The sequence below is a fragment of the Calidris pugnax genome, unplaced genomic scaffold (assembly GCF_001431845.1).
Source record: "Calidris pugnax isolate Ruff unplaced genomic scaffold, ASM143184v1 scaffold164, whole genome shotgun sequence".
Lineage (NCBI taxonomy): Eukaryota > Metazoa > Chordata > Aves > Charadriiformes > Scolopacidae > Calidris > Calidris pugnax.
Genome location: NW_015090895.1, coordinates 11410 through 35145, shown reverse-complemented (window position 1 = coordinate 35145; position 23736 = coordinate 11410). Strand labels below are relative to the sequence as shown.

The 23736-nt window shown below is 41.1% G+C and overlaps 1 protein-coding gene across 12 annotated transcripts; it reads left to right on the top strand.

Annotated features, from left to right (window-relative positions):
- Positions 1 to 7: 7 nt before the first annotated feature.
- KLHL15 (kelch like family member 15) lies at positions 8 to 23264 on the top strand. 12 transcript variants are annotated; one of them, XM_014948341.1, is made up of 4 exons: positions 8 to 24; positions 2547 to 2643; positions 13042 to 13753; positions 21905 to 23064. In XM_014948341.1, exons 3-4 carry the CDS (start codon positions 13049 to 13051, stop codon positions 23012 to 23014), a joined length of 1815 nt encoding a protein of 604 aa, XP_014803827.1. In that variant the 5' UTR covers positions 8 to 24; positions 2547 to 2643; positions 13042 to 13048; the 3' UTR covers positions 23015 to 23064. The 12 variants fall into 12 exon arrangements, with proteins under 12 accessions (XP_014803827.1, XP_014803823.1, XP_014803832.1 ...); XM_014948337.1 differs by lacking the exon at positions 8 to 24 and adding an exon at positions 155 to 197; XM_014948344.1 differs by lacking the exon at positions 8 to 24 and adding an exon at positions 321 to 517.
- Positions 23265 to 23736: the final 472 nt, after the last annotated feature.

Genomic DNA, 23736 nt, shown 5'->3' with positions numbered 1-23736 from the left:
GGGTCGCCGCCGGCCTCGCCGCGGGTAGGCAGCGACTCAGGCGCGCCGCGGGGCAGCCCCGAGAAGGACCCCTCCACCCCACAGCGTCGCCCTCGCTCCGGGTGATGCAACCCGGCCCTGCCGCAAGGGCTGCGCCGCGTGCGGCTCGCGCAGGCGCGGGGCGCCGGGGGAGGGGCGCGCGTGCCGCCTGCCGCCGGGTAACGGTCGTGGGCTGAGGGGGGGGGACGCGGGGCTGCTGAGGGGAGGCCCCGGGGCGGGCGGGAAACGGGAGGGAAACGGGAGAGGGGTTGAAAGGCAGCGCTAGGGAGTCCGTGCGGGTGGTGTGACACGCAGCCCTGCCGGAACAAGCGTCTGGGGGGATCGGCGCTTCTGAGCCTTCCTGTGGGGAGGGGGGGTCGGCTTTTGTCTCCGCGTCAGGGCCGCGGTTACCCTCTGCTAGCGCTGGGTGCCTACGTGCCTGAAATACCGTCATCGCTTCGGTAGGGCGGTCAGGATGGGGACCTAGTTTGGCTGAAAGGTACACACACACCAAAAAAAAAAAAAAAATCCTACATTTGCGGTTTGTGCATCAGCATTTGTTGATGCGTGTCTCACAGCATGGCAGTGTTAGGTTTATTTGGGGCAGTGGGGCGGGTGTGATGGAGAAAGGAAGATGGGGGTAAAATGGAAGAGAAGATACACTTGTGTGTGCCGGGAATGAGCGTATCTAATTTGATGTCTGATCAGCTTAGCCGCTTGAACAGTAAAATGTCACTCTGCATATGTTAGTAATCTCTGCTGGCCGTGAGCCCGATAAGATTTTGAGTTTCAACCTTTTCCTTGTTACTGTCTTTAGTAGACGGAGTGCTTAGTGTTAGGGAGACCATATGGGTATAAGACCCTGGCCCAAGATAGGAACAGCTTGAATCTTTTGTACCGAACAGCTAAAAACCCCACCAAATGTGTGCTGTGTTCAGAGTTGGGTATGACATAAATGCTTTAAAAATCTAGTAAAATCCCTGATCCAGTGATGAGAGCCAGTTAGAGATTCAACAGAGACTAAAGGCCAAATTCACAGCTGTCCCCCGTGGGAAATTTAATTGACTTCTCCTTCATGGAAACTTCTTAAAGGCATAAGAGGTTGTTGTTACTAATAGGATTTCTTTGATGATCAGAGAAACAGGTTTCAGTGTAAGCAACCAATTACATCAAATACGTGCACGTTCATTGACAGTGGCTTTGCTTACTGGAAAATGTAATGGTTCTCAGATTTTTGCCTGGCTGACTGCTCGGGTCACAAAAACAGGTTTGGAGCAGACACCCATGTGATTGAAAAGCGATGATGGAAATCTGTGTGAAACTGGTATGCCTGGTTTAACAAAGCTTGTAACCTCCCACTTTTGCAAATACAACTGTTTCCATTCTTTCCTGATACAAGAGTTAGTAGTGAGTTCTGCTGGATATACCTAGAGCAGCTACATTGCCAGCATTCTTGTTTTGAAGAATTTAACATGTGGTAAGAAACTTTATGTATAATGCTGTTGGCAACGACAAAATGTTTTTGTCTTGCAACCCAATACTTTTGCACATTGGTCTGGAAAATAAATTTTCATATCTAATTTTTCATCAAGCCACATGGTGTTTTCAATTCTATATAAAATATCTCACTTCTGGGAAAAATAATCGAGGCTTCTGACTGAGATACACAAAGTATGGTGGGAACATGATGCAATACTTGGTTGTAGTTGCCTTGACGTCCAGGCATGTATAATCACTCTTTTATGAAAATGAACTGAAAATACTAGGCTCTGTAGTTACTTAGACATTTAAATTATGCAATAATGCAGTGCACTGTAAAATTATGGAAACAGTTTTTGTTACATTTGCAGCAGCCTTTAGAAAGGATTTAATCCTTGCCAAGAACTCTGTCAGGAATCTGAGAAAAGAAAAAAAAAAACACCAAACAACTGTTGCTGCTATTTTAACAATGAGATTATACATTTTACATATTCTGTGATAGTCTTGTTACTTTGATTGACTGTATTTGGGAATATTTGTGGCATGAGGAAAAATGAGAAAAGTCTAAAGACTGTGAATGTCAAAGTAGGTTAAAACATTTCTAGGAGTTGTCAAGTATATTATGCATATATGTTGAAATTATATAATGTTTAAAATTACTCAAATTAAATGGTAAATAGCATATAGCGCAAAAATGTATGTCCAGAATTTTATTTATTGCAATAATCTCATTTAAGCCTGTGGGAACTACTTAGTAGCTGATTGTGTACAGGTGCCTAAATCAGAGGCATCAGCCCAAATCTCTGTGTAAATTAATATTAACTACGGCAATGTTGACACCACCGGTCATTACTGAGGGCCCAAATTTAAGAGTCTCACATTTTTACTTAGGATATTACAATTGAGGTGTTATTAGCATATTTTGATTTTTCAGTAGAGGCAAGTTGTTCAATGTGAAGGAGAAGGGGGTGGAGTTTGGGGTTTTTTTGCTTGTAAATGTTGAGAAGTATGTCAAAACCACCAGGCTTTTTGTTGTTGTTGTTGGATAGGTTTGAGGTCGTCTTCTGTGGCAGCTTGTAGGAGAGACCTGAAGATCATCTTACGCCTCAGCTTGCCACAAACTGCGAACAGCAAAATGACAGTCAGGTAAATCAAAACAGTCCTGCTTAGCTTTTCTACAGGCTCGCTGACCTACGGAAGGTCGAAAGTCCAAAGAGGGCAGAAGGATGCATGAAGTTTTGGTTGTATCACTTCTGTGTAGGAAAAGTCCTGCTTAGCTTTTCTACAGGCTCGCTGACCTACGGAAGGTCGAAAGTCCAAAGAGGGCAGAAGGATGCATGAAGTTTTGGTTGTATCACTTCTTACTTTCCTTACTTTCCACTCCAGGTTTTTCTTTGCCGAAGCACGAGATGCGAGTGAGCACGTGCTTAGCGCAGCAGAAGATGTGGCCAAAGAGTAAGGGAGGGAATGTCTTTCCTTTGGGACTTAGGTGGCAGGGACGGGGGCTGCCTTGGCGGAGTCGGTACGGAAAGGTCGGTCGCTTCGCTGTAAGCTCACGAGTGACAGGTTCTCATGGTGACTGGGGAGAGTAAGCGGGTGCGGTGGAATAGTGTGGAGTTTGAGTTGGGGGGTCGGGATGAAGGAGGGAGGGGCAGCAGGTCGATGGCAGCGTGGAATGAGCAGGCGGTAAGGGAGCGGTAGGGGGGCTGCCGAAGGGAGTGGGAATGGCAGTGGGAAGTCTTTTGTGGGGAGCGGGCGCGTGGAATCGCGGGTTCATTGTGTGAAGCTGTGACAGGTGGGAAGGACGTTCAGGTCGGGGGTGGCAGCTATAGAGGAGGTAACGGCTCCCGTTGTATAAATGAAGAATGGGGTGGGGGTGGTAATGAGAGACTGAAAATAGGCAACGGAGGGGATGGGAATGGCAATAAACAGGGAGAGGATGGCAGCGCGTGGCCCGCTATTTAAAGCGGTGAGTGACAGAGGTGACAGGGAGGTGCGTCGCAGGTGGCAAACGGTTTGGGGGTGGCAGTGGCAAACCAGAGGTCTGCATGGTTTAGCTCACCACTTAAAATGAAATCGGAATTTGCCAGGTGAAGGCAGGATAGCACAGACATCAGCTCCTTGCCTTCTCTAAGGCAAATCCCTGTTTGTCCCACGCTGGGCTGCCCTCCGCCTCCCCCCCGAGCAGCCTGCAGGTTGTGGCCATGCCCAGCACCAGTGGCCGTGGCCCTGACCCACCGGGGCTCTGGTGACCTGGTTCCCACGCTGGCCGGGCAGGAGCCCCGGGAGGAGTTCAGCCCGCTCGGAGCGGGGGTGGGCTGCGGCTCAGCGCCCCCCGGGGCTGCCGCGGGAGCGCTGAGGCAGGGGGCCGTGGTTTGCAGCGGGAGCCGGCCCGGAGGCTGCGGGGTGGCGGGGGAACAGCACACCCTGGAGCCACCCGAAGCGCAGCCAGATGCAGACGGTGCTTCTTCTTGATGCCGCGTCCCCGAGGCCCGGCCATGTGCAGCCTCCGCTAGGCTCCGGTAAGGGGCTCCTCTTCCCCGCGGCTGCCAGTGCGGGCTGGCGGGACCGGGGCCGGCCTGGTACCGGCCGTCTGACACAGGGAGGTGCCGGTGGGACGGGGCAGGCCGCCGGGCGCGGGCTGACGAGCGGAGCGGGGCTGGGCTGCCCGGAGGCGGGGGCGCGGCGGTGGCTTTGCCGTCCCGGGCAGCCGCTCCCCCCTCAGCCCCCCCCTTCCCGCCGCTGGACTCGCAGGTGGCGGCGGAAGTGACGGCCGCGCGGGGTGCCGGTGGCGGGGGAAGATGGCGCCTGCGGCCGCGCTAGGCAGCGCAGAAGGTAAACAAGTGTGAGCGGCGGGGGGCGGGCGGGAGCGGCAGGGACCCCGGGGAAGAGGCCAGGCCAGGCAGGGCCGAGGAGCGCCGGTGCCCGGGCGGCGCGGCACAGGCACGGCACAGCGGGGGGGCGGCTCCCCACCTCCTCCTGAGCGCGGACCGCGGGGAGGAGGGAGCCCAGGATCCCCCCTTCCTCTTCCTCCGCCTCCTCCTCCTCCCGGCTTTGCCTCAGCCATTGCCCCTCTCTTCAGCCCCCCGGCGCCTCCCTCCGCCGCCGCCCCCGGCTTTATGTTACACAGAGGCCCCCCTCTTTGCCGGTCCAGCGGGAGGAGCCGCGTCTTCAGCGCCGCCGCTGCCGAGAGGTAGGTGAAGCCGCCGCCGGGGTCTCCCGGGTGTTCCCGCCGAGGGCGGCCCGGGCCCTTTTCCTGGCCTTCAGCGACCCTCCTCCCCCGGTCTCGGCCGGCCGAAGCGGGGAGGGGCGGCGGCGGCAGGGCAGGCCGCAGGGGGGCGGCGGGGCCGCGCGGGCGCCGTTAGAGCGGGGCGGGGGATGGCGGGAGGGCTGCGAAGGGCGGCCGCTGCGGCGTGCGGGGCTCGGGCTCCGGGGAGGGAAGGGAAGGGAGCCCGGCGCTGAGCGGGCGGCGGGGAGCTGAAGTAGGTCACCTCCGCGCCTGCCCCTAAAGTGACTCCGGGGCGGTGGGCGACGCTGGGGGAGCAAAACGGGATGTGTGGACAGAACGGGAGCCCTACTGGAGCCCTGGCCTATTCGGTTAATACTTAAACGTCGCTTAAAAAGTTAAAGGTTTTAAATATTTTTTTTATTTCCTCCTCCAGAAGAAGAATAGGGGAAGCTATAAAGCTGTTACTGGATAAAAGGGCAGAACTACCCAAGTCTGGCTTCCTCTTGACTTCTTTGTTGTGTGTCCCAGTCCCTCAGATAATAGCCCAGCTCTCTCACCACCGTTGCCCCGGTTCACACCCGGGTCCCCTCGGCGTACCACCGTGTGCCAACAGCCTCTCTGCCCTCTTCCTCCCCACACCTAGCCGACCTGTTTAATTTCTACCACATGGACTATAAACTTCCCCACTGTCACTCATCTCCTTTCACTTTCCTTAATTATACCCTGTGGCTGGTCTGGATTTACACACGCGTTGATTTGCTTTTCAGCAAGCAGAGCAGAACAGATAACTGTTGAGCTCACGCTGGAGAGGCTGGGTCTTTTTCATTTATCTCGCTGCCAATTTGAGGGAATTTTTTTAGGGATTTGATGTGTTTGAGATTTCTGTCTTCCTGAAAAACGTGGCTGACATTTGGCAGTGAGATCAAAAGCTGTATTTCTTGAACAAAAGGCAAAATTTCAATCTCATTTTCTCAGATGTTAAAAATATTAACTAAGTAAGCAAAAAATATACAGATAATAAAAAGTAAGGGGTAGTTCAGCTATCTTAATTTAGTTTAAAATTATTTTTACTAATATAGTTTAAGTACTAGTTGTATCTCATTACGCTTTTATTATGCTAAATGTTTGTGTGCTAAGAGTAAGCACTTTGATGTAAACAAGTAAAGGGTAGAGCAGTTCTCTCTGCTTTGAGAGCAGTGGCAAATCTAGTTTTCAACACTGCCATCATTTAACTCTTAAGTATTAGTGATACAAGTTTTTCTAGTTAAGACAAAATTTTTTTATACTGGGCACCTGTTCTGGTAGCAGTAAATAGAACTGGAAGAGCATTGAGCTGAGCTTGCTCTACGTTCAAGAGCATGGTTTTTTCTACAGGTCTAGTAATGCAATGATCTTTTAACCAAATGGTTTAAAATATCTTAGTGTCTGGAGTGCAGTTACATCATCCACATAAAGTACGATGAGAAACTAATGCGTATCTCGTTAATGTTAATTCATGAGGCGGAAGCTGAGTTTAAATTCAGTTAGGTGAAGTTAAACTGGTCAAGTAACTTCAGCTGATGAATGTCTGGTAGTCTGAAAATGTTTGTCGGGCATGTACTTTTATCAGAATCCTTTAGAAGTCATCCTAAAGCTTATTTAAGGGCTGACTTGGGGAACATATTTTATCCTCTGGTGGTTAGTGTTGTACAGTGGGAAGTTTCTGATGTAATCAATTAGTATTCATCTAAATTCAACATAGGTGAAAACTATACTCTTTGACAGTATTTTGAAACAAAATGGTTCTGATCTTTTGTGTCTGTGCGTGCTTGTAACATTTGGGTTATTTTCTGCAGAAAGACTGAATTTGATTATAATGCCAGCTTTTAGAAACAGAGAGTAATATGAGTTGAGAACCCTATCCATTATAAATACATGCATGTGAGAGCATCCACCTGAGTTAGACGTTTCTCAAAAAGAAAATGGAACTAAAGGCTCTCTCCTAGTACTCTTATCTGTAAAGACTACTTGGCAGTACTCGCTGTACTTAGAGTGACATATAACTGTACTGAGCTGAGACACAGTCTATACTGAGTTTTCGTATTTTTGGTTCTAACTAGTCCTGATAATGCTTCTAGAATAACCATAATGACCTCGGAGACAACTGATGTGTTATGAAAGTGCTGCTGTTGTTATGACCTGATGCAGGTTGCTCAGAGATAGCAACGTGGACAGAGATTGTAAGAGGATCTGCCAGGGTCAGATGCGTGCCCCAAAGAAATTCTTCATGCACTGTGGACAGTTTTCAGGAGTATCCAAGTTTTAATTTCTAGAGTTCTGGCAGTCTGGTTCCTGTGACTGGCAGCGACCGGTAAACTCCTAACTTCTTGTTTCTAAAGTAATCCAGTGGTTTTGGAATTCTCAGCAAGGATTGGGGTGAAGTCTTTCATGTATACCTACCAATGTCTTTAAGATAAGTTGTTTTCCCATCTTAGCATACTAATTATAAAGGATTTTAGATAGAACACATATGACCTTGCTGTGTTTCTTTGTTTCCTACATTTGCAATTGTAGCGATGGAATGTTTCAATACCCACCAATTATTGATCTATCTCACTTTTACATAATTTCTTCTGTTGCTGTTAGCAGGGAATTATGATAAGAACTGGTGATTCAGACAAGGTTTAATGGTTTTAGTGTCAAACTGTGTAAACAAAGTTTGAATTTGGGGGATAAGTTCTTTACACTGTGTAAGTGTATGTTGATACACTCATTGCATTCTCATCTATTGCAGCACACTGCATTTAAAGGCCTGGTTTTTAGTGACGAGTATGTGCAGTTGAGAATGTTTTTCTTGTTTGTGCAAATGCCTGTGCATACTGTATTTTCATACGTGTGTATAACATTCGACTATGGAGAAATGTCCTATTTGTGCAGGAAGGTGTTTGTTTTAGCAAAATTCAGGTCAAAGAGTTCTGCTCAAAGCAGTCTTTGCTACGCATCTCACTAAATAAAGCATATGTAATGGCTTTAAAATTTGCATTTAAATGCACGCGTTTGATGGATAAAAGGAATGGGATAGATGGAACAGATTATTGGATTTTAAGCTCTATTTTAGTTCTTTGTGTAGCCAAAGTATGGTTCTGTATGTCTGGTGAAATCTTTTCTTGTAACTCTTAGACAGAGTGTTCTATTATGTGGAGATTTGTTATTCAGCTGTGTTCACGTAGGTGCTTTCTCAGAATTTCTATGAGGTAGGTAGAACGAACAAGTTCTTCAAAATCTGTAAACAAAGGAACTTGATAGTTCTGTCTCAGGATCTCAAATGAGTTATTAAGGACCAGCAGTAAAGGAAAGCAGAAATCTGCCCTTCAGCTGGTGTGCTAGAGCTGGTATTGTCAATTACTTTCCTAGAACAATACGTTTCTATTCCTAGAAAGTGCATATAAGCTTACATATTACATAAACACACTTATTTAAAGGGCACTTTTTCAGTAAGTACTGCTTTTGGATAGATTTTTAAATGAAGCAGGACATGAGCCAAACCTGGGTATTCCATAACTTTCTTCTAAATAGCCTGTGCATTTAGACTCCATTTCTTCTGTTTGTGACTAAGAGCCTCAGACACCCTGAGGAAAGAAGGTCCTCCTTGTTTAGCAAGAAAAAGCAGTCTGGAACAGGGTTTTCAGACTTATATTACAGCTGCGGAATAAAGATGAGAAATCAGTGTTCCAAGTAAGTGCTTTTACAGTCATGGCAGAGTAGACTCTGTAATGCATTATGTGCTAAAAGAGGAAGAAATGTCAGGGAAAGCTAATAAGGTTAAGCGTATTTCTCTTTTGGTTTTTCAGCAGAGAATCTTACTTCCTGTGCTGCATTATACTGATCAGCTCTAGTATGCGCAGAACAATGAAGAACGTCAACTTAGATTTTTTTTTTTTCTATTTTTCCCCCTTATTGTTTATACATTGGAATTTTTTGTTCCAGTTTTCTTATAGATCACTGCAGGCTACATGTCTGCCTTAGGATTGAGTGTGCTATTGTGATTTGCATGGATGAAGAAAATCTAACTCTAAATTTTGCATTTTTATTGAAAACGTGAAAAAAAAATCATTATGTTATTGTCCTCTGGGAAATAAGCTGCAGCATTCGAATAGTGCATAGAATTACATCTAAGATTGCAAGTCTGTGTGTGGGAGGAATGGCATAGCTATGCTTTAGAAAAATGACTTAATTTGAGAGTATTTTGTATTGCTTTTTTAATATTTGAACTACCACATTGCTATTTGCTTTTGGCTAAGGATACTAGCTATAGAAATGAAGATTTTTACCAGTTGATCATAATATGCATTTAACTATCTAGTTTCCAAGTCTCTGTGCTATTTTAATCCCCTGTGTATTTGCACTGGCCAATACATTTTTGTGTTGTAAAGAAAAATGTGTCTGTTGATGCTTTGTATGGCTTTATGCCACAAAAGGATATTTACTCCTTTTCTTTAATGCAGGAAGACAAATAGTCTTTTGCTTTTCACTTCACTTCTGAAGCTTCTTTAGTTGCTGTTACGAAGAAGTCTTACTGGTTTTGTCTCTACTTAAACCATTAAATGCTGTCTGATGTTTGAGAGAAAGAATATTGTGAGATTGAAAACTGTAGATTTACTAAAAATAATATAAGCAAGGATGTGAAAGGAAAGATCAAGTGATTTAAACCTCCACATTTTTTAAATATTCAGAAATAATATTTTCAGAGTGTTGACCACTTTGTTACCATTATAGAGTTTTTGCAGCTGACTTCTGGTTTAAATATATTTTTATGGAATAGCCAGTTTTAGGGAGATGTGAAAATTAGAACCCTTAAAGTTGTTCCCTAAATTCTTGGGATTTTATAATGTATTTTGGTGGTTCCTAACACTTGATTTTTTTGACAGAATTAAAATTCAAAGGGTAGTAGCTTATATCTGATTTGTTGTGTGTCTTATACCACCAGAATATGGTATATATGTCTTCTTTAACCAGAATTAAAAGGATGGCCATAAAAAAATAAAAATCAGTGCAGTCTCTATTGAAAAGCAAGATGATGCCAGAATGACAAACTGGTTGAGGTTGGAAGGGACCTCTGAAGGTCACCTGGCCCACGCCCCTTGCTCAGCAGGACCACCTAAAGCCAGTTGCCCAGCACTCTCTCTGATACAGGTTTCTTGTTTTTGTGTATTATTTTTTTTTTTTTTTGATCCTGAAAAAGAACACTGGAGGTGCTTCTCTGGATTTGGTGCGTTCACCCTCTACCATTTGTCTCTGCTTCTCTTCACTTGCCAACTCTTTTTGCTCCTTTGAAAGGGGCCTTCTAAAGACATCCTATGTAAAAGGTTTTTTTCTCTCCTTTTAATTGCAGAGTGCCTATAATGTAATTATCTTTCTCAAGTTAAGGGGAAAGACCCTATTATGTGTTTGGAGCTCACTGGTATGGTTCCTCTATGTTGTTCACGTACGCAGTAGCGTATGTACTGTCCTGAAGAAATCCCTTCCCTGAGATTGTTGCCTGCATGAGCCTGTGTGATGGCAGATCCTGTTATTTTCAGATTAATGTATGTTGCTTCAGTCACCTGGGGAATGTTACTTCATTTCTGACTCTTTTTTTGTTGGTTTTTTTTTCTTCCAAATATATTGTTACGTTACTCTGTTTATGTCTTGCATTTTTAAGTTGCAACTGTCCTGTCCAGTCTTTTCCGTTGATCTTGGAGTTGAAACTGAGCCATGTGTTTTAGTTGATCTCCTAAAGAAATGCAGCTTATGGAGTTGTACTGTCTGAGAATCCTGGTAACCTTTGGACCTCTTTGCCTATTTCAAACAGAATTGAGACATAGTGGTTTCAAGTTGCTGTATACTTTATGAAAATGGGTGGCCCATTTAAAGGCAAGTGACCATTAAATCTCTTAAACTGGAAAGACTGAAGTATGACCTCAACTGTTATTAAGCAGCAGCAAACTGGGGCTGGGGGAGGGAGGTGTTACAAGTGCTCTAGAGAAAGAAAAAAGCTAATATTAGTGTTTACCTTGTATTTGATATCAGAAAGCAAAATCCTGAAGAGTGAGGCTTTATGCTGCTTCTTCAGTTTGTTTTTTTTTTTTTTTTGGTGCTAAGAGTTAGTACAGTAATTCTTTCATTGTCTGTTTTTATGCAAGATTTAGCAACAGCTAAGAAAAATATGTAATGGTAATTTTTCTTTCTGGTAGGCATGTGCTGTGTTCAGAATTAAGGGACTCAAAATATGAAGCTTCAGAGCAGTTTGCATTTTCTCTCTAGTGACATTGAGGGGAACGTGCTATCATGGATGCTGGCGATAAAGTGATTGAACTGTCAGCTTTGTTCTCTTGCTGTTGCTCTTACTTTCAAGAATTTGAATTTTGTCATAAAACCTTAATTTTCAGGAACACTCCCAGCATTAACTCTATTGTGCACAGAGCCGGATTCAGCAGTGTGGGAGCAGTGCTAATGTCATGAGGTGTGGCTACAAACACCCACTCACCATTTTAGTTTTGCATAGACAAAGAGTATCTCCAGTTCTGTTTTCCAGGATGTGTGCTGATGAATTAAGGAGAGGAGATGATTATCTGTTGATGGAGTCAAATAAAATACAGATCCAGTTAAAATGGCAGCAGTCAGGATGCGGTGCTTAAGGAAGTGGGAGTAGCATCATAACTGCTCTTGGAAGCTGTGAAACTGGGGCCAATCTAAGAGTCACTCCCGAGTCCATATACTGCTGTAAAATTCCTATAACCTTGACAATTAGCACAATTTGCAGTTTTTAAAAATGTGTTGATGTTGGTGTTATTTAGCTTTTCATGTAGGTTACCAGAACATTATTAACTTTAATTGTTATAGGAAGTTCAGGGTTAAAGGCACAAATAACTGAGTGAATGCTGCAGTGTAATTTAAGGTGGGATAAAATGAAACAAAATTGGGTGAACCAACTCTGGTAGCTGATTAATGCCAAAATGGGAAGATGTGACTCTTCTTCCCTGTTCCTTCTCGTGTGGGATGTCCTGCCCTCTGCATCAGGTGGGTTCTTGTGCCATACCCTTGCTGTGTCAAGTAAGAAGCCAGCTCACTAACAAGCAGAAAGCTCTCTGGTTCTGAGGTTTTATGTGTGCTGGGGTGTTGGTGTTTGTGTCATTGTATGTGTCCCGTTCCCCTCCTTGGTTTAGTTTTCTGTCAGGAGTTGCATTGGTTTTCTAGAGCAGTCCAGTGAGCCTCAGAAATGGCTTATAGTAGGGAGCAGGAGCTCAGACCCCAGAATGACAGGGAGGGAGAATGGAGTGCACCGTTTCCCTTTGATTAGTTATAAATTGTTAGATTGATTCAAGCTGACTCATGCAACTTCACCCTACCTGAACCCAAGGCAGTTGAGCCAGATTGTGACAAATTCCTGGATTTTTGAATAGTTTTTGATAGAGATTTTTGTTTAGTATTTATCTTCCTTAACCTTAGCAGGGTAGGATCCTGCTAGGCTTTAATTTATTTTTGGCTTATTCACAGTTTGACTATAGCCTGCATGTAAGTAACACTATGCATCTGCAAATGTTCAAATGCTTAATAAGCAATTAAGCTTCACTAAACCCAGTATAGAGAATATATTTATTGTGACCTAATCTTGTCAGTGCTTCTTCTTGCCTTAGTATATTGCCTTTTATAATCTCATCACCTAATTAATTCCTATAGTAAGAAACAAGGGGAGGAAAAAATGGATTACGTTGCTACAGAAGTGAGACACACAAACTTAAATAGCATCTCTGAAAATGTTCCGTTTCCTAGAAATAACTTTTGAGTAAAGTGACATATATTTTTAAAGAGACTAAATTTTTTTTAGGTTATACCTTGTACAAATCTACTGGACCTTGTTTCTGAAGTTAAGGAAGTTTGGCTTCCTTTCTGAAATCTTTGATATTCAAAAGTGGGTGTTTATTGCTCCCCTGAGATAAAATCTTCAGAAAGATTGAAGTGGGATAGTAAGAAAACCATGGCAACCTTTTCAACTTTGCATATTCATTATCTGACCAGTAAGTAGCTTGGAGTGAGGAATCACTTTGACAGTATTGCATAGTTACTCTTGTTCATTACCCTTTCTTTAAAATGAGAATATTTTGGGGGGGGAAATATTTAACGTTTGTGTTTTACGTTGATTTTTCAGCTGAAGAGAAAACAAAAAGGATGGTGCAGACTTTTATGTTTTAACAAAAGCAACCTCAGGATTTATCTGTTTAGGAAAGGCTTGTGATATGTTATTAGAAATAACAAATTATTTTTATTTTTATTTATTTATGTTTTCTTCCCCCCAGGTGATTCATGGCAGGGGACGTGGAAGGGTTTAGCTCCTCCATCCATGACACCAGTGTCTCTGCTGGATTCAGAGCACTGTATGAGGAGGGATTGCTTCTTGATGTCACACTTGTCATTGAAGACCACCAATTTCAGGCCCATAAAGCACTGCTTGCCACCCAGAGTGATTACTTCAGGATTATGTTCACAGCTGATATGCGAGAACGAGATCAGGACAAAATCCATTTGAAAGGTCTGACAGCTACAGGCTTCAGTCATGTCCTCCAGTTCATGTACTATGGAACTATTGAACTCAGTATGAACACTGTTCATGAAATCCTTCAGGCTGCCATGTATGTCCAGCTTATAGAGGTGGTAAAATTTTGCTGCTCTTTTCTTTTAGCTAAAATCTGCTTAGAAAACTGTGCCGAAATCATGAGACTCCTGGATGATTTTGGTGTAAACATCGAAGGAGTCAGGGAAAAATTGGACTCCTTTCTACTAGAGAATTTTGTGCCACTCATGTCCAGACCTGACTTCCTTTCGTATCTGAGCTTTGAGAAGCTCATGTCTTACTTGGATAATGATCATCTGAGCAGGTTTCCAGAGATAGAGCTGTATGAAGCTGTTCAGGCCTGGCTACGCCATGATAGAAGACGCTGGAGGCATACGGACACCATCATTCAGAACATCAGGTTTTGTTTGATGACACCATCCAGTGTTTTTGAGAAGGTTGGTGCATTTGAAAACCAATAGACAGGATTCATCATTTAGCTAGGGCAGCATGTCATTAAATAGGTAAGATTCCCAAACCTATTAGGAGGAACAAAAAGGTAGCATTTATTTTTCTAATAAATCCATAAAAAACCAAACATCTAAAAGTATTGTCATCTGATTATTAGACAATAGAATCTATGGTGACCGGAGAACAGGTAGGTTTACAATACATGTTTCTAAGCGACTTCATATGGAAAGGACGTTTTAAAACAAGGTCACTTGTATCAAGTTTTATTTCAGTCGTTCTTACTGTTTTCCACAAGTTGCTTCTTGCTTTCCAGAGATCTTAGAGGTGCATACAGCATGTAGGGCCTATGTCATCATAATTGTTATTGATATAATCAAAACATAGTGACTGTAGATTTTACCTCTCTTAAGTACAGATATTTTTATTTACAAGTGAAAACTAGCATCTGCTGTTAAATCTGCAGGGTGTTTTTGTTGTTGTATCTTTAGTTCTTGTGCTGTTACACAGCAGTTGGAAGTAAGCCCTGATCCTGCAACATTACGCATACATTTGGTTCTACACAAGACACATAATACTATCAAAAGTTATTGACAATGTGAAATGTAATGATTAACTTTAAATATCAGAGGAATCTTTGTAACAGGTGATCTAAAATTCAACTGATCATTGTATGTATTAAGAGGTTAAAAGAGAACGTGCTTTTTCTACTGTTCTGTTGAAGAATAGACAAAAAATGTTGTTTTGTAGTTCCTGGAAACCTCTGAGTATTTGTCAACAGTAGAGAATTACAAAACTTTGTAAGCAGCACTCTCTCAGGCTAGTAACAGTAGGGTATTTAGGTTAGGAACTACTTAAACTGTGCTGTTTTGCTTTAACAATGTTAATTTTGTGTGATAAGATACAACTTTAACTTGTGTATTTTTCACCTGTCAGTGAATTACTGGAATTTAAGACCCTGTGTTTTTGTTGGGCTTCTTACAGATTAATTTTCTGTGTATTTTTACTTCAGTATCTAGTGAATATACAGGTAAAGTTGTTTTGTTCTTGGTGGTTTTAAGGGCTACTGCATCGTTTAAGCAGTAATGCTTACACTTATTTGTATTTTAAATTATAAAAGCTGTTAATTACTTCAGAGACTAGTGAGTTTTTATATTTTGGAATTTTTGTGTGCGTGTGAATTGAGTAGAGGGCGTATAATACATAAAATATACTTATGATCCTATATTAGCCTATAGACATAAAATAAATACCTAGACATATTTTAGAACAATAATGTAATGTTTATATTGGGTTAAAACATTTCCAGCTAGTAAGAGCTGAACTCTGCAAAAATACTGTGGAGTGTCTTGTTTTTAATAACGCTTTTGTCTTATTGTTAAGTCATTTAAGCCCTTCAGTAGAAAAAGTAACAGGATTCGCAGAGTATTCTTAAGGTCAATTTAATAGGGTAAGATTCATCTGGAAGACCCTGCTTCAGCTCTTTGAGGTTTTGGGATAGAAGTTCAAGCATCAAGGTGTTTTCAGTTAAATTTCTGTAAGAGAAAAGTGTATGTCGCTCTTCAGCATTATACTTAGGTATAACTTCTGGAGCTGGTTTTGTTATCAGTGGTATAAATCCACTGCACACAGTGCTTCTCATGTTTTATCTTAACAGCTACCAAATGGCCAGTTAGGTACAACTTAAGGAGAGAAGTAATTTTCAGCATCCCATTTTATATACCCACATGTAAAAGCTTTATCTGTGAATACTTTCCATTAATTGTATTTGGGAGCAGAGAGAAGCCAGTGCAGATTTTGGAACGGGACAATTCAGCAGAGGGAGCACAGCTAAATAAGTGTGTCGTTCGTTGCTGCAGCCAGGAATGTATTTGTGGTTTGCCCTGGCTGGAGAGGAGAGCGTTGTGTAATCCAGCATGACAAGTGACAAAGGATAACTCCAGTTGGAGCTAACATCAAAATATAGACCACGCTGTTTTTTTTTTTTTTTTTTTAAATAAAAGAGTCTGTTAACTGTTCTAGAAGTAACCTGAGGACAACTCTCTTCTGCGTGTAGAAGAAGGGAAATATTGGAAAAAATGCTTTTTTTGGAGATCCAAAACCAAAATTCACCCTTTTTCTGAAGCCAGCATATACGGAACGCTGTGTGAATGCACCAATCTGAGGTTGATTCTCCCGGTTCAGCGAGCTCTGTATTCGCTGTGCACTGGCTGGCTTGTCATACGTACCCTTATGTAATCTTGCTAATATGCATTTCTAAGATGCCTGTCATTGTAGTATATAAATAACTTATATAACTTAACGTTGCAAGTCACAGTAAGGATACTTCTTGGCCTCTTAAGCCATTCTATTTCTTACATCATTTTTTTTGGAAGAGATTTACATTTTGAGTGGGATGGCTTGTCCTTTTCAAAAGGAATTGATGAGTGACTCTAGATTTATACCTTGAGGCTGATGTGCATTTGGAGTGAAGGTTTAGCCTGTTTGCTTACTCAAAGCTGTCCTGGAAGAACTGCTTCTGAAGTACGAGTAGATACTCCTTTTGTTCCTCAGCCCTTAAAATAGATGTAGATGTGTCAGGGAGAATGGAAAGATAAATGAAGTAAGGTTTTGGGGAACAGTTAGAAAGTAAAGGAAAAGTGTACAGGCAGAAGCACAAGTTCCATTATCCATGTTATGCTTTTCTTTATTTGAAATATCCCTGGCTCTATAAGTATTGAGGAAAATTGGAGTTAAAAGCTAGAGGGTATTTCTCCTAGATCATTGAGTTCATATCTGTGTTATTGGATGCAACCATGTCATGATTTCCCTTCATACACTGTTTAAGCTCCGTTTACTTTCTGTGTACTACTCAGATTGAAATGTTGTTTCAAAACCTGTGTCCTTAAAATCAAAAGGTTTTTATTTTGATGTCCAGTCTGTAGGGTTTGCTATGACTAGTCCACGCTGATTTATAAATTCCCAGCTTAAAGCAGAAGCTTACTAATCAGTAGGTGAATCAGCTTATGCTTTAGAGTAGGATGAATAGCACATTATCTTTGAGTATGTGCTTTCCTGTGCCTAGAAAATAGTAACTTTTGAGAAGGTGTCATTGTAATTTTATGTCATTGTGACTTTATCTTTATAAATGTGTTGAATTTCTCTCTTTTTTTCTCATTTACCTCCATGTTTAGTAATTCGTATGTATCTACTTCTACAACTTCGTATGCTGAAGCTTATAAGAAGTGTCTAGTGGATGAGGTTAGTGGGCCCCTCTTAACCTTAAATAGGTGCTGCTCTTGATATTTTTATGTCTAAAGGTTATTGCAGACTAGGATAGATTTACTGGCATATTTATGATGTGCTGAGCATCTCAGTCCTGGCATATAGATTCTTGGCTCCAGTTCAATTTGAGAGATTAGATATGAGAGATTCCAGCTTGATCGTGATAATTTCTCTTGCCAGTTTATAAAAAGGAATTTTACCAATTTGATGGGCATTGTCCTTGCTGCACAGAGGCTGTGTCCTCTTGTCTTTCTGTGGTTAGGCTGAAAAACAGTAAGTGATTGGTAGCGCTTGCAGAATAGCCCTTCAAAGCCCTATGCTGGTACTGACCAGTGTTCGTACTGGCCGTGGGATGTAACTAAGTAATGATCCAAGCTTGAAAAAGGGAAAGTTAAATACAACAGCTTCTGCAGTGCTATGTATACTACTGTTTGGTTGCAAAGTAATTTTGGTTGCTGCTGTTTTAGAGACATAGCTGCGACTTTTTATATTTGACTGAATTTTGGTTTGGAGTAAGTGTGTTAACACTTTGATAATGTTTGTTTACAGGCTTTAGATGAACAAATGATGAACATAAGATAGGATACATCTGGTCTTTTATGGGGATCACTTTTCAAATTGAAAACTAATGGCTTACATTTTGGCTTTACTTTTCCATAGAATATAGATAGAAATTTCTGAAACTTGCATAGCTACTGCAGCTACAAAAAACATGCATTGCAATAGAGCACAAAAATAGGCAATTCTTAATAGCTGCATTACTTTGGAAAGCCCATGGTTTTCACTGAGTATTTAACTGATTCGAAATGAAGAAAAGAAAATGCATTCAAGCTCCAGTTTACTCTGGCAGGAGGGATGGTGGTGATTTTGGCAAAGTTCTGATGTTTTTGGTATTGACTACCTAAGGGGTGAGTAGAGAAGGTGGATGTTTTTAATTATTTTCTTCTTTTTTTTTTTTTTCTTGAATGACACATTTGATATTGTTTATACTGTTCCCTGTTTGTGTAGTCCAACTGTTAACCACTGTAACTGGTAGATGGTGCAGTGAGATAGTTTTCATAAGGGTTCTTCGAGGGGCTCTTATATTAGCACTGTGTTCCAGCAGAACCTCTGTAAGATTTTGTCTAGGAAACCGAAGAGAAAGAATTGGAAATAATGTAAAAATTCACATGAGCAAAGCTTTAGCACTTGGATTAATTTTTACAATGAGACGGGGATTGGTAAAGAATTCCAATTTAAACTTTTCTTTGAGACCCTTCAGCAAGATAACAGGATAGTCTTTCTTTAAATTTTGAAAATGCTGTGAAACTTTTTTTTTTTAAAATCAGTTTGGAGTTGATGATGTACTCTAAAGAATCCGCATTTGTTTTACTTCAAGGTTCATCATGGTTAGTGCACATTTCCATCTGGTTTGGGTGCTTTGCAGAAACTTGTGAGCATTCGGAGTATGTTGGTAATTAGGTGTGTGTTCCTTATAGAGCTTCTCCATTTGACCTTAACAGGAAAATCGGTCTGTTAGTAAGCTCTTTCTTATTTGTTGATCAACAGCTTGTTGCTACTTATGGGTAATGGCAGAAGCCTACTTTTGAACTTTCCTCCAGCATATTTCAGGTATCAGACAGCAATTTCCACAACAGGCATGCTGAAGGCCGTGTTCTTCAATCTACTAAAACTAAAATATACACACAACTTAAAGTTGTATTTTAATACCTAAGCACCTGAATTTTAATGCTTCTCTATTTTATTATACACACAAATAATTAGAAGTATTGTAAAATTATTCAGAAGTTTAGATGTTCAGAGAGTTTCCCTACTATGGCTTGAATAGGACTTGGAAATAGATTTCACGCAGGCAGTGTGAATGTGAAAGTGGGAAAACTGACCTACATTTGCTTTGTCTTCATTTGCATCAAGCAAGCATGAGCAGTCTGTACTTCCAGGTAGGCATATCCTAACACTCATATTAGACTGTCATTTGAGCCTCAGGAGAAGTACTGCTCCTATATGGAAGAGGTTATGCTGGTGAAAGGTGGAAGGCTAGAAACACTGATGTTTTCCTCAACAGCAAAGTCTAGGAAACCTTCTATTACCTCTTCTTACCAGAATTTACATAGTGTAACACTCTGTTTTGTTGTGGGTTATTTTTTCTGAATATTGTAAAAAAAATCCTAGTGCTTATATATTTTTATTTTCATCTCTTCAAGATTGTGCTTGTAGATAGCTTCCCACGAACTTCACTCTGAAAGAGTTGTTTATAAGTGGTAGTTGCATTTGCTTCTTGATGTCTTTCTGGTTTGAGGTAAGAGATTGAGGCTTTGCTTTGATGTTAGTGCTTCTGTCAAGATCAGTAGTAGTAAAATACTAATAAATTAATTCCCTGGTCTTGAGATTCTGTCTCTGGAATTAGAGATATTCCTTGTTTCCTTTTGCATGCTCTCATGGGGTGAGATTTAGGCTATGTGAAGGAGTAGAGTGATGAGAATATATGAGGCTTATTTTAATTCCACTTTCTGGCTGGCATTTCAATTTCCAGATCTAAAGACAGAGCTGTAAATGTTGAGGGGGAAAGAAAAAATGTTTTCCATCTCTGCCAGGCTTTGCTGGTGTGCTTCACATTGTAAGCATGTTGATCCTCTTGTCTTCCATAATCATCCAAGAAAACTTGAAATGCATATAGGTGGAACAAAAATTGTTTGTCTTCTTGTTTAATTCCAAAAATAATAGCTCCAGTGTGGGAGTGTGTGAAATAGTTGTGCTGTTTTAGATTTTGAAAGTTACTTCTAAGCGTAAAGTAACCCACCCGTGATTCTTGGTTATTTGAACTTCCTGTTTCATGTTTTTGTAACCTTAAGGCTTTCTATATTTTGCCATTTTTTTGTGCTGTGGTTCTCCCCAACCCCCCAGCATGGTTTCTGGAATTTATGTTTAGCCTTTACAGTCAGGCAAGGAATATGGTTTATTTTAACAAATGCCATATGAGCAAATCTCCTGTGTTTGTATGGTGTATTCTTTACTTGCCATAAGAAAATAGATCTATTAATCCCTGGAAAGAGTTGGGTTTACGGTGGGTGTTTTATAAGCTCTATACCTAAGTAAACCTTTTGGCTCTATTATTGGCCCCGGTAAAAACAGTAGAAAGAAGTTGGATATTGCCTTGGAATAAAATATGCAATCTGCGTGTGACCATCCTCTTTTTCCAAGCAAAGATAAGTTGAACTTGTCAAAATAAAGTGGGGGAAAGAAAAGGTCTAATTAAAAACGTCACATCACTGTAACTCTACAAACTCTAAAAACACTACAGTGCTTTACAATGATAGGTTAGTATTCAGGGTTTTTTTTTCAAATCTGGTGTGTAAACAGTCTGTGCAAATCATGTCCAGTAATAACGGTTGAAAATATTTTTTAAATGTTTATCTGACTGCAGAATGTCTTAATTACTATATAAGGAAGAGAAATTATTAACAGAAAGCTAACAAAATTTGAATAGTACAAGTTTATGGGAAAAACAACTACTTTATTCACAAGGTATAAAGAACATTAATTTCCAGATTGTTTTTCATACACATGAAAACTCACACCACCTTCCCTTAGGTAAGTGTATATAGGAGGAGGTGGGGGCACAGATACTGAAAAATAGTAGCTTCTGGTGTTATGTTGTGGTCACTTCAAAATTTCATTGGCCTGACTCTTTTTCAGAGCTGGTGGGAACTGAAGGCATTTGGAGTGTTTGAAAGCAATCCAATTTTATGTGAAAGAAATTGGGCCTTAGGATCAAATCTGATAGAGGATCTGTGGATTTGGTAGCATCTCACAGGTTTTTACTTGTTTTTGAAGTGTAATTCAGAATGATGTGTTAGACCAGACTGTACAGGAAAAGTGAAGCCTCTTTGAAGAGAATCACGTGATGACCTGAGGGATGATGCCCAGAGCTAGATGAATTTAAATGTTCGAGACAGGGATGTGTTTTGGAATCGTCTCAGGGACTTAAATTGCCTTAGAGAGTAGGAAGGGTCTTGGAAAGGTAAATTTTTACAATCACCCTCCACCCCATCCCCAACTCCAGTAAAAATGAGCAGGGATATCTCTTTTCAAATTGAGACAGTGCTGAGAAGGAGCGCTTCACTACTATGTGGTTATTCAAAGATTGTAACTCTCACCTGGGACATGGAAGTTCAAACTCACCTCTGCAATTAACCAAATGAATGCACAACCAAAGGATTATAGGTTGAGATATTCTTCTCTTGTGTTAAAGATGTTTGTTAACATATGGAGACTCACAGAGGGGAAACCATAAGGTAACCATCAAGATGAATCGTTTGTGTAGTCGCAAGTTTTGAAGGAAGGGATTAGGGTACCTGCCCTTCCCACCCCACCCCTATTAAATAGCCCGGTGAGCAGAGCCTAGCATTTGGGGATACCAGCTTGGGCTTGGTTGTGAGAATTCAGCATAAATTAGAGTAGGGTAGACCTTGGTAAACACAGAATGGGTGCAGACAGTGTTTTTCAAAACCAGGAAAACAGCGCATTTTTAATATAGGCACTTCATGGATTAAGTAGAGGATGAACAGAGGGTTTTTTGAGGGGGAGAAGGAATATGATTTTTAGACTTGGGGATTTCAATTGTGCCTAATTCTGGCTTACATTCTGCATATGAATATTCTGCTGAAAAATGTTAGTTACTGTTGTTAATCACTAAATTGCCTTCTGGATTTTGGATAACAGTACATTAGTTTAACCCTCCATGCACAAATGCAATTGCTCTCAAGATTGCCTGAATGAAGCTAAGTAAAATAATCTCCTAATGACACATAGTCATTTAGGTTTTCTGGATTGTTTCTCTTGGTCAGAATTTTAATATCTTTTAAATGTATTCATAGGTAAAAACATCAGAGTTTTATCGATACTCCCGGCAGCTGCGACATGAGGTTGACCAAGCCATGAATTACTTTCATAGCGTTCACCAACAGCCTTTGATGGAAATGAAATCGAACAAAATTCGTTCTGCCAAACCCCAGACTGCAGTATTTAGAGGAATGATAGGACACAGTATGGTAAACAGTAAAATTCTTCTCTTGCACAAACCAAGGGTCTGGTGGGAACTAGAGGGTCCTCAAGTACCTTTACGACCAGACTGCCTTGCCATTGTGAATAACTTTGTGTTCCTATTAGGTGGGGAAGAACTGGGGCCAGATGGTGAGTTTCATGCTTCATCCAAAGTGTTCAGATATGACCCAAGACAGAACACTTGGTTACGAATGGCAGACATGTCTGTTCCACGTTCTGAGTTTGCTGTTGGAGTTATTGGGAGGTATGTTTATGCAGTGGCTGGGAGAACCAGGGATGAAACATTTTACTCAACTGAACGGTATGATATTACTGAAGATAAGTGGGAATTTGTGGATCCCTATCCAGTCAATAAATATGGACATGAAGGGACTGTCCTTGGTAACAAGTTGTATATCACTGGTGGAATTACATCATCTTCAACTTCTAAGCAAGTGTGCGTGTTTGATCCCAGTAAAGAAGGGACAGTAGAGCAGCGAACAAGGAGAACTCAAGTGGTCACTAACTGTTGGGAGAACAAATGCAAAATGAATTATGCAAGATGCTTTCACAAAATGATTTCTTATAATGGTAAGCTTTATGTCTTTGGTGGTGTCTGTGTGATCCTAAGGGCCTCCTTTGAATCTCAAGGTTGTCCTTCTACAGAGGTTTATGACCCAGATACTGATCAATGGACTATATTGGCTTCTATGCCAATCGGTAGGAGTGGTCATGGTGTAGCTGTTCTGGACAAACAGATAATGGTTCTTGGAGGCCTTTGTTACAATGGTCATTACAGTGATTCGATTCTCACCTTTGATCCAGAGGAAAACAAATGGAAAGAAGATGAATATCCAAGGATGCCGTGCAAGCTGGATGGCTTACAAGTCTGCAGCTTGCACTTCCCCGAATATGTTCTGGAGCATGTTAGACGTTGCAGCTAAAACAGAGTGAATGACTCAATGAAATACAAAAAGCTATACCTAATTTTTCAAAGAATACACACCTGTTGAATTCCTTCAGAGACATTACCTTATGTATAATAAGAACTGCTAAATGCTTAAGAGAAACGGGATGTACAGGGAGAGTACTTACAAGTTTATTGGAAAAGCCAACAGTTGGTTTGATATTGTAAAAGCTTTGTTTGTTGTTTTTTTTTTTTAATAAACATAATTGTAAGTAGGGGAAAGGAAATATATTTTTGAGTGTGGTTATTATTTTGGTAACATTTTATGTCCATAATACTTTCTTCTCTTTTTTTTTTTTTTTTTTTTTTTTTTTTTTGTTTATGGCCATTATGCCACTATACTTCTGAAATCACTTGAGTTTAACAAAGTATTTGTGGAAAGAAGCAGGACTTTATTCTCTTTTTTTTTTTTTTGGTTGAGCATCAAAATAAAATCCATCATCTGTACTAGGGTATAACCAGGTTTAAAGAACAAAACTAAACCATTTCTGTATTTCATGTTGTCTTTTGGATGCTTTTTCCATTAATTGCAAAGTATTCTCAAATCTGCTAGTTGTTTTTGTTTTCCCTTATATATGTTGAAGAATTATCTTAACCCTTTGCATGACCTTTTTCCTGGTTTTGTACAGTAGTACCAGTCAGTCTGCCAAAATGCAAATGACACATTTTCTACTGAATTGAAAACAAAACATTTTTATA

Bases quoted from the DNA above. Each gene is read 5' to 3' on its own strand.
- KLHL15 (XM_014948336.1), top strand. From the start codon at position 13,049: ATGGCAGGGGACGTGGAAGGGTTTAGCTCCTCCATCCATGACACCAGT. The intron at 13,754-21,904 runs GTTGGTGCATTT...ATGTATTCATAG, and splicing joins CATCCAGTGTTTTTGAGAAG to GTAAAAACATCAGAGTTTTA.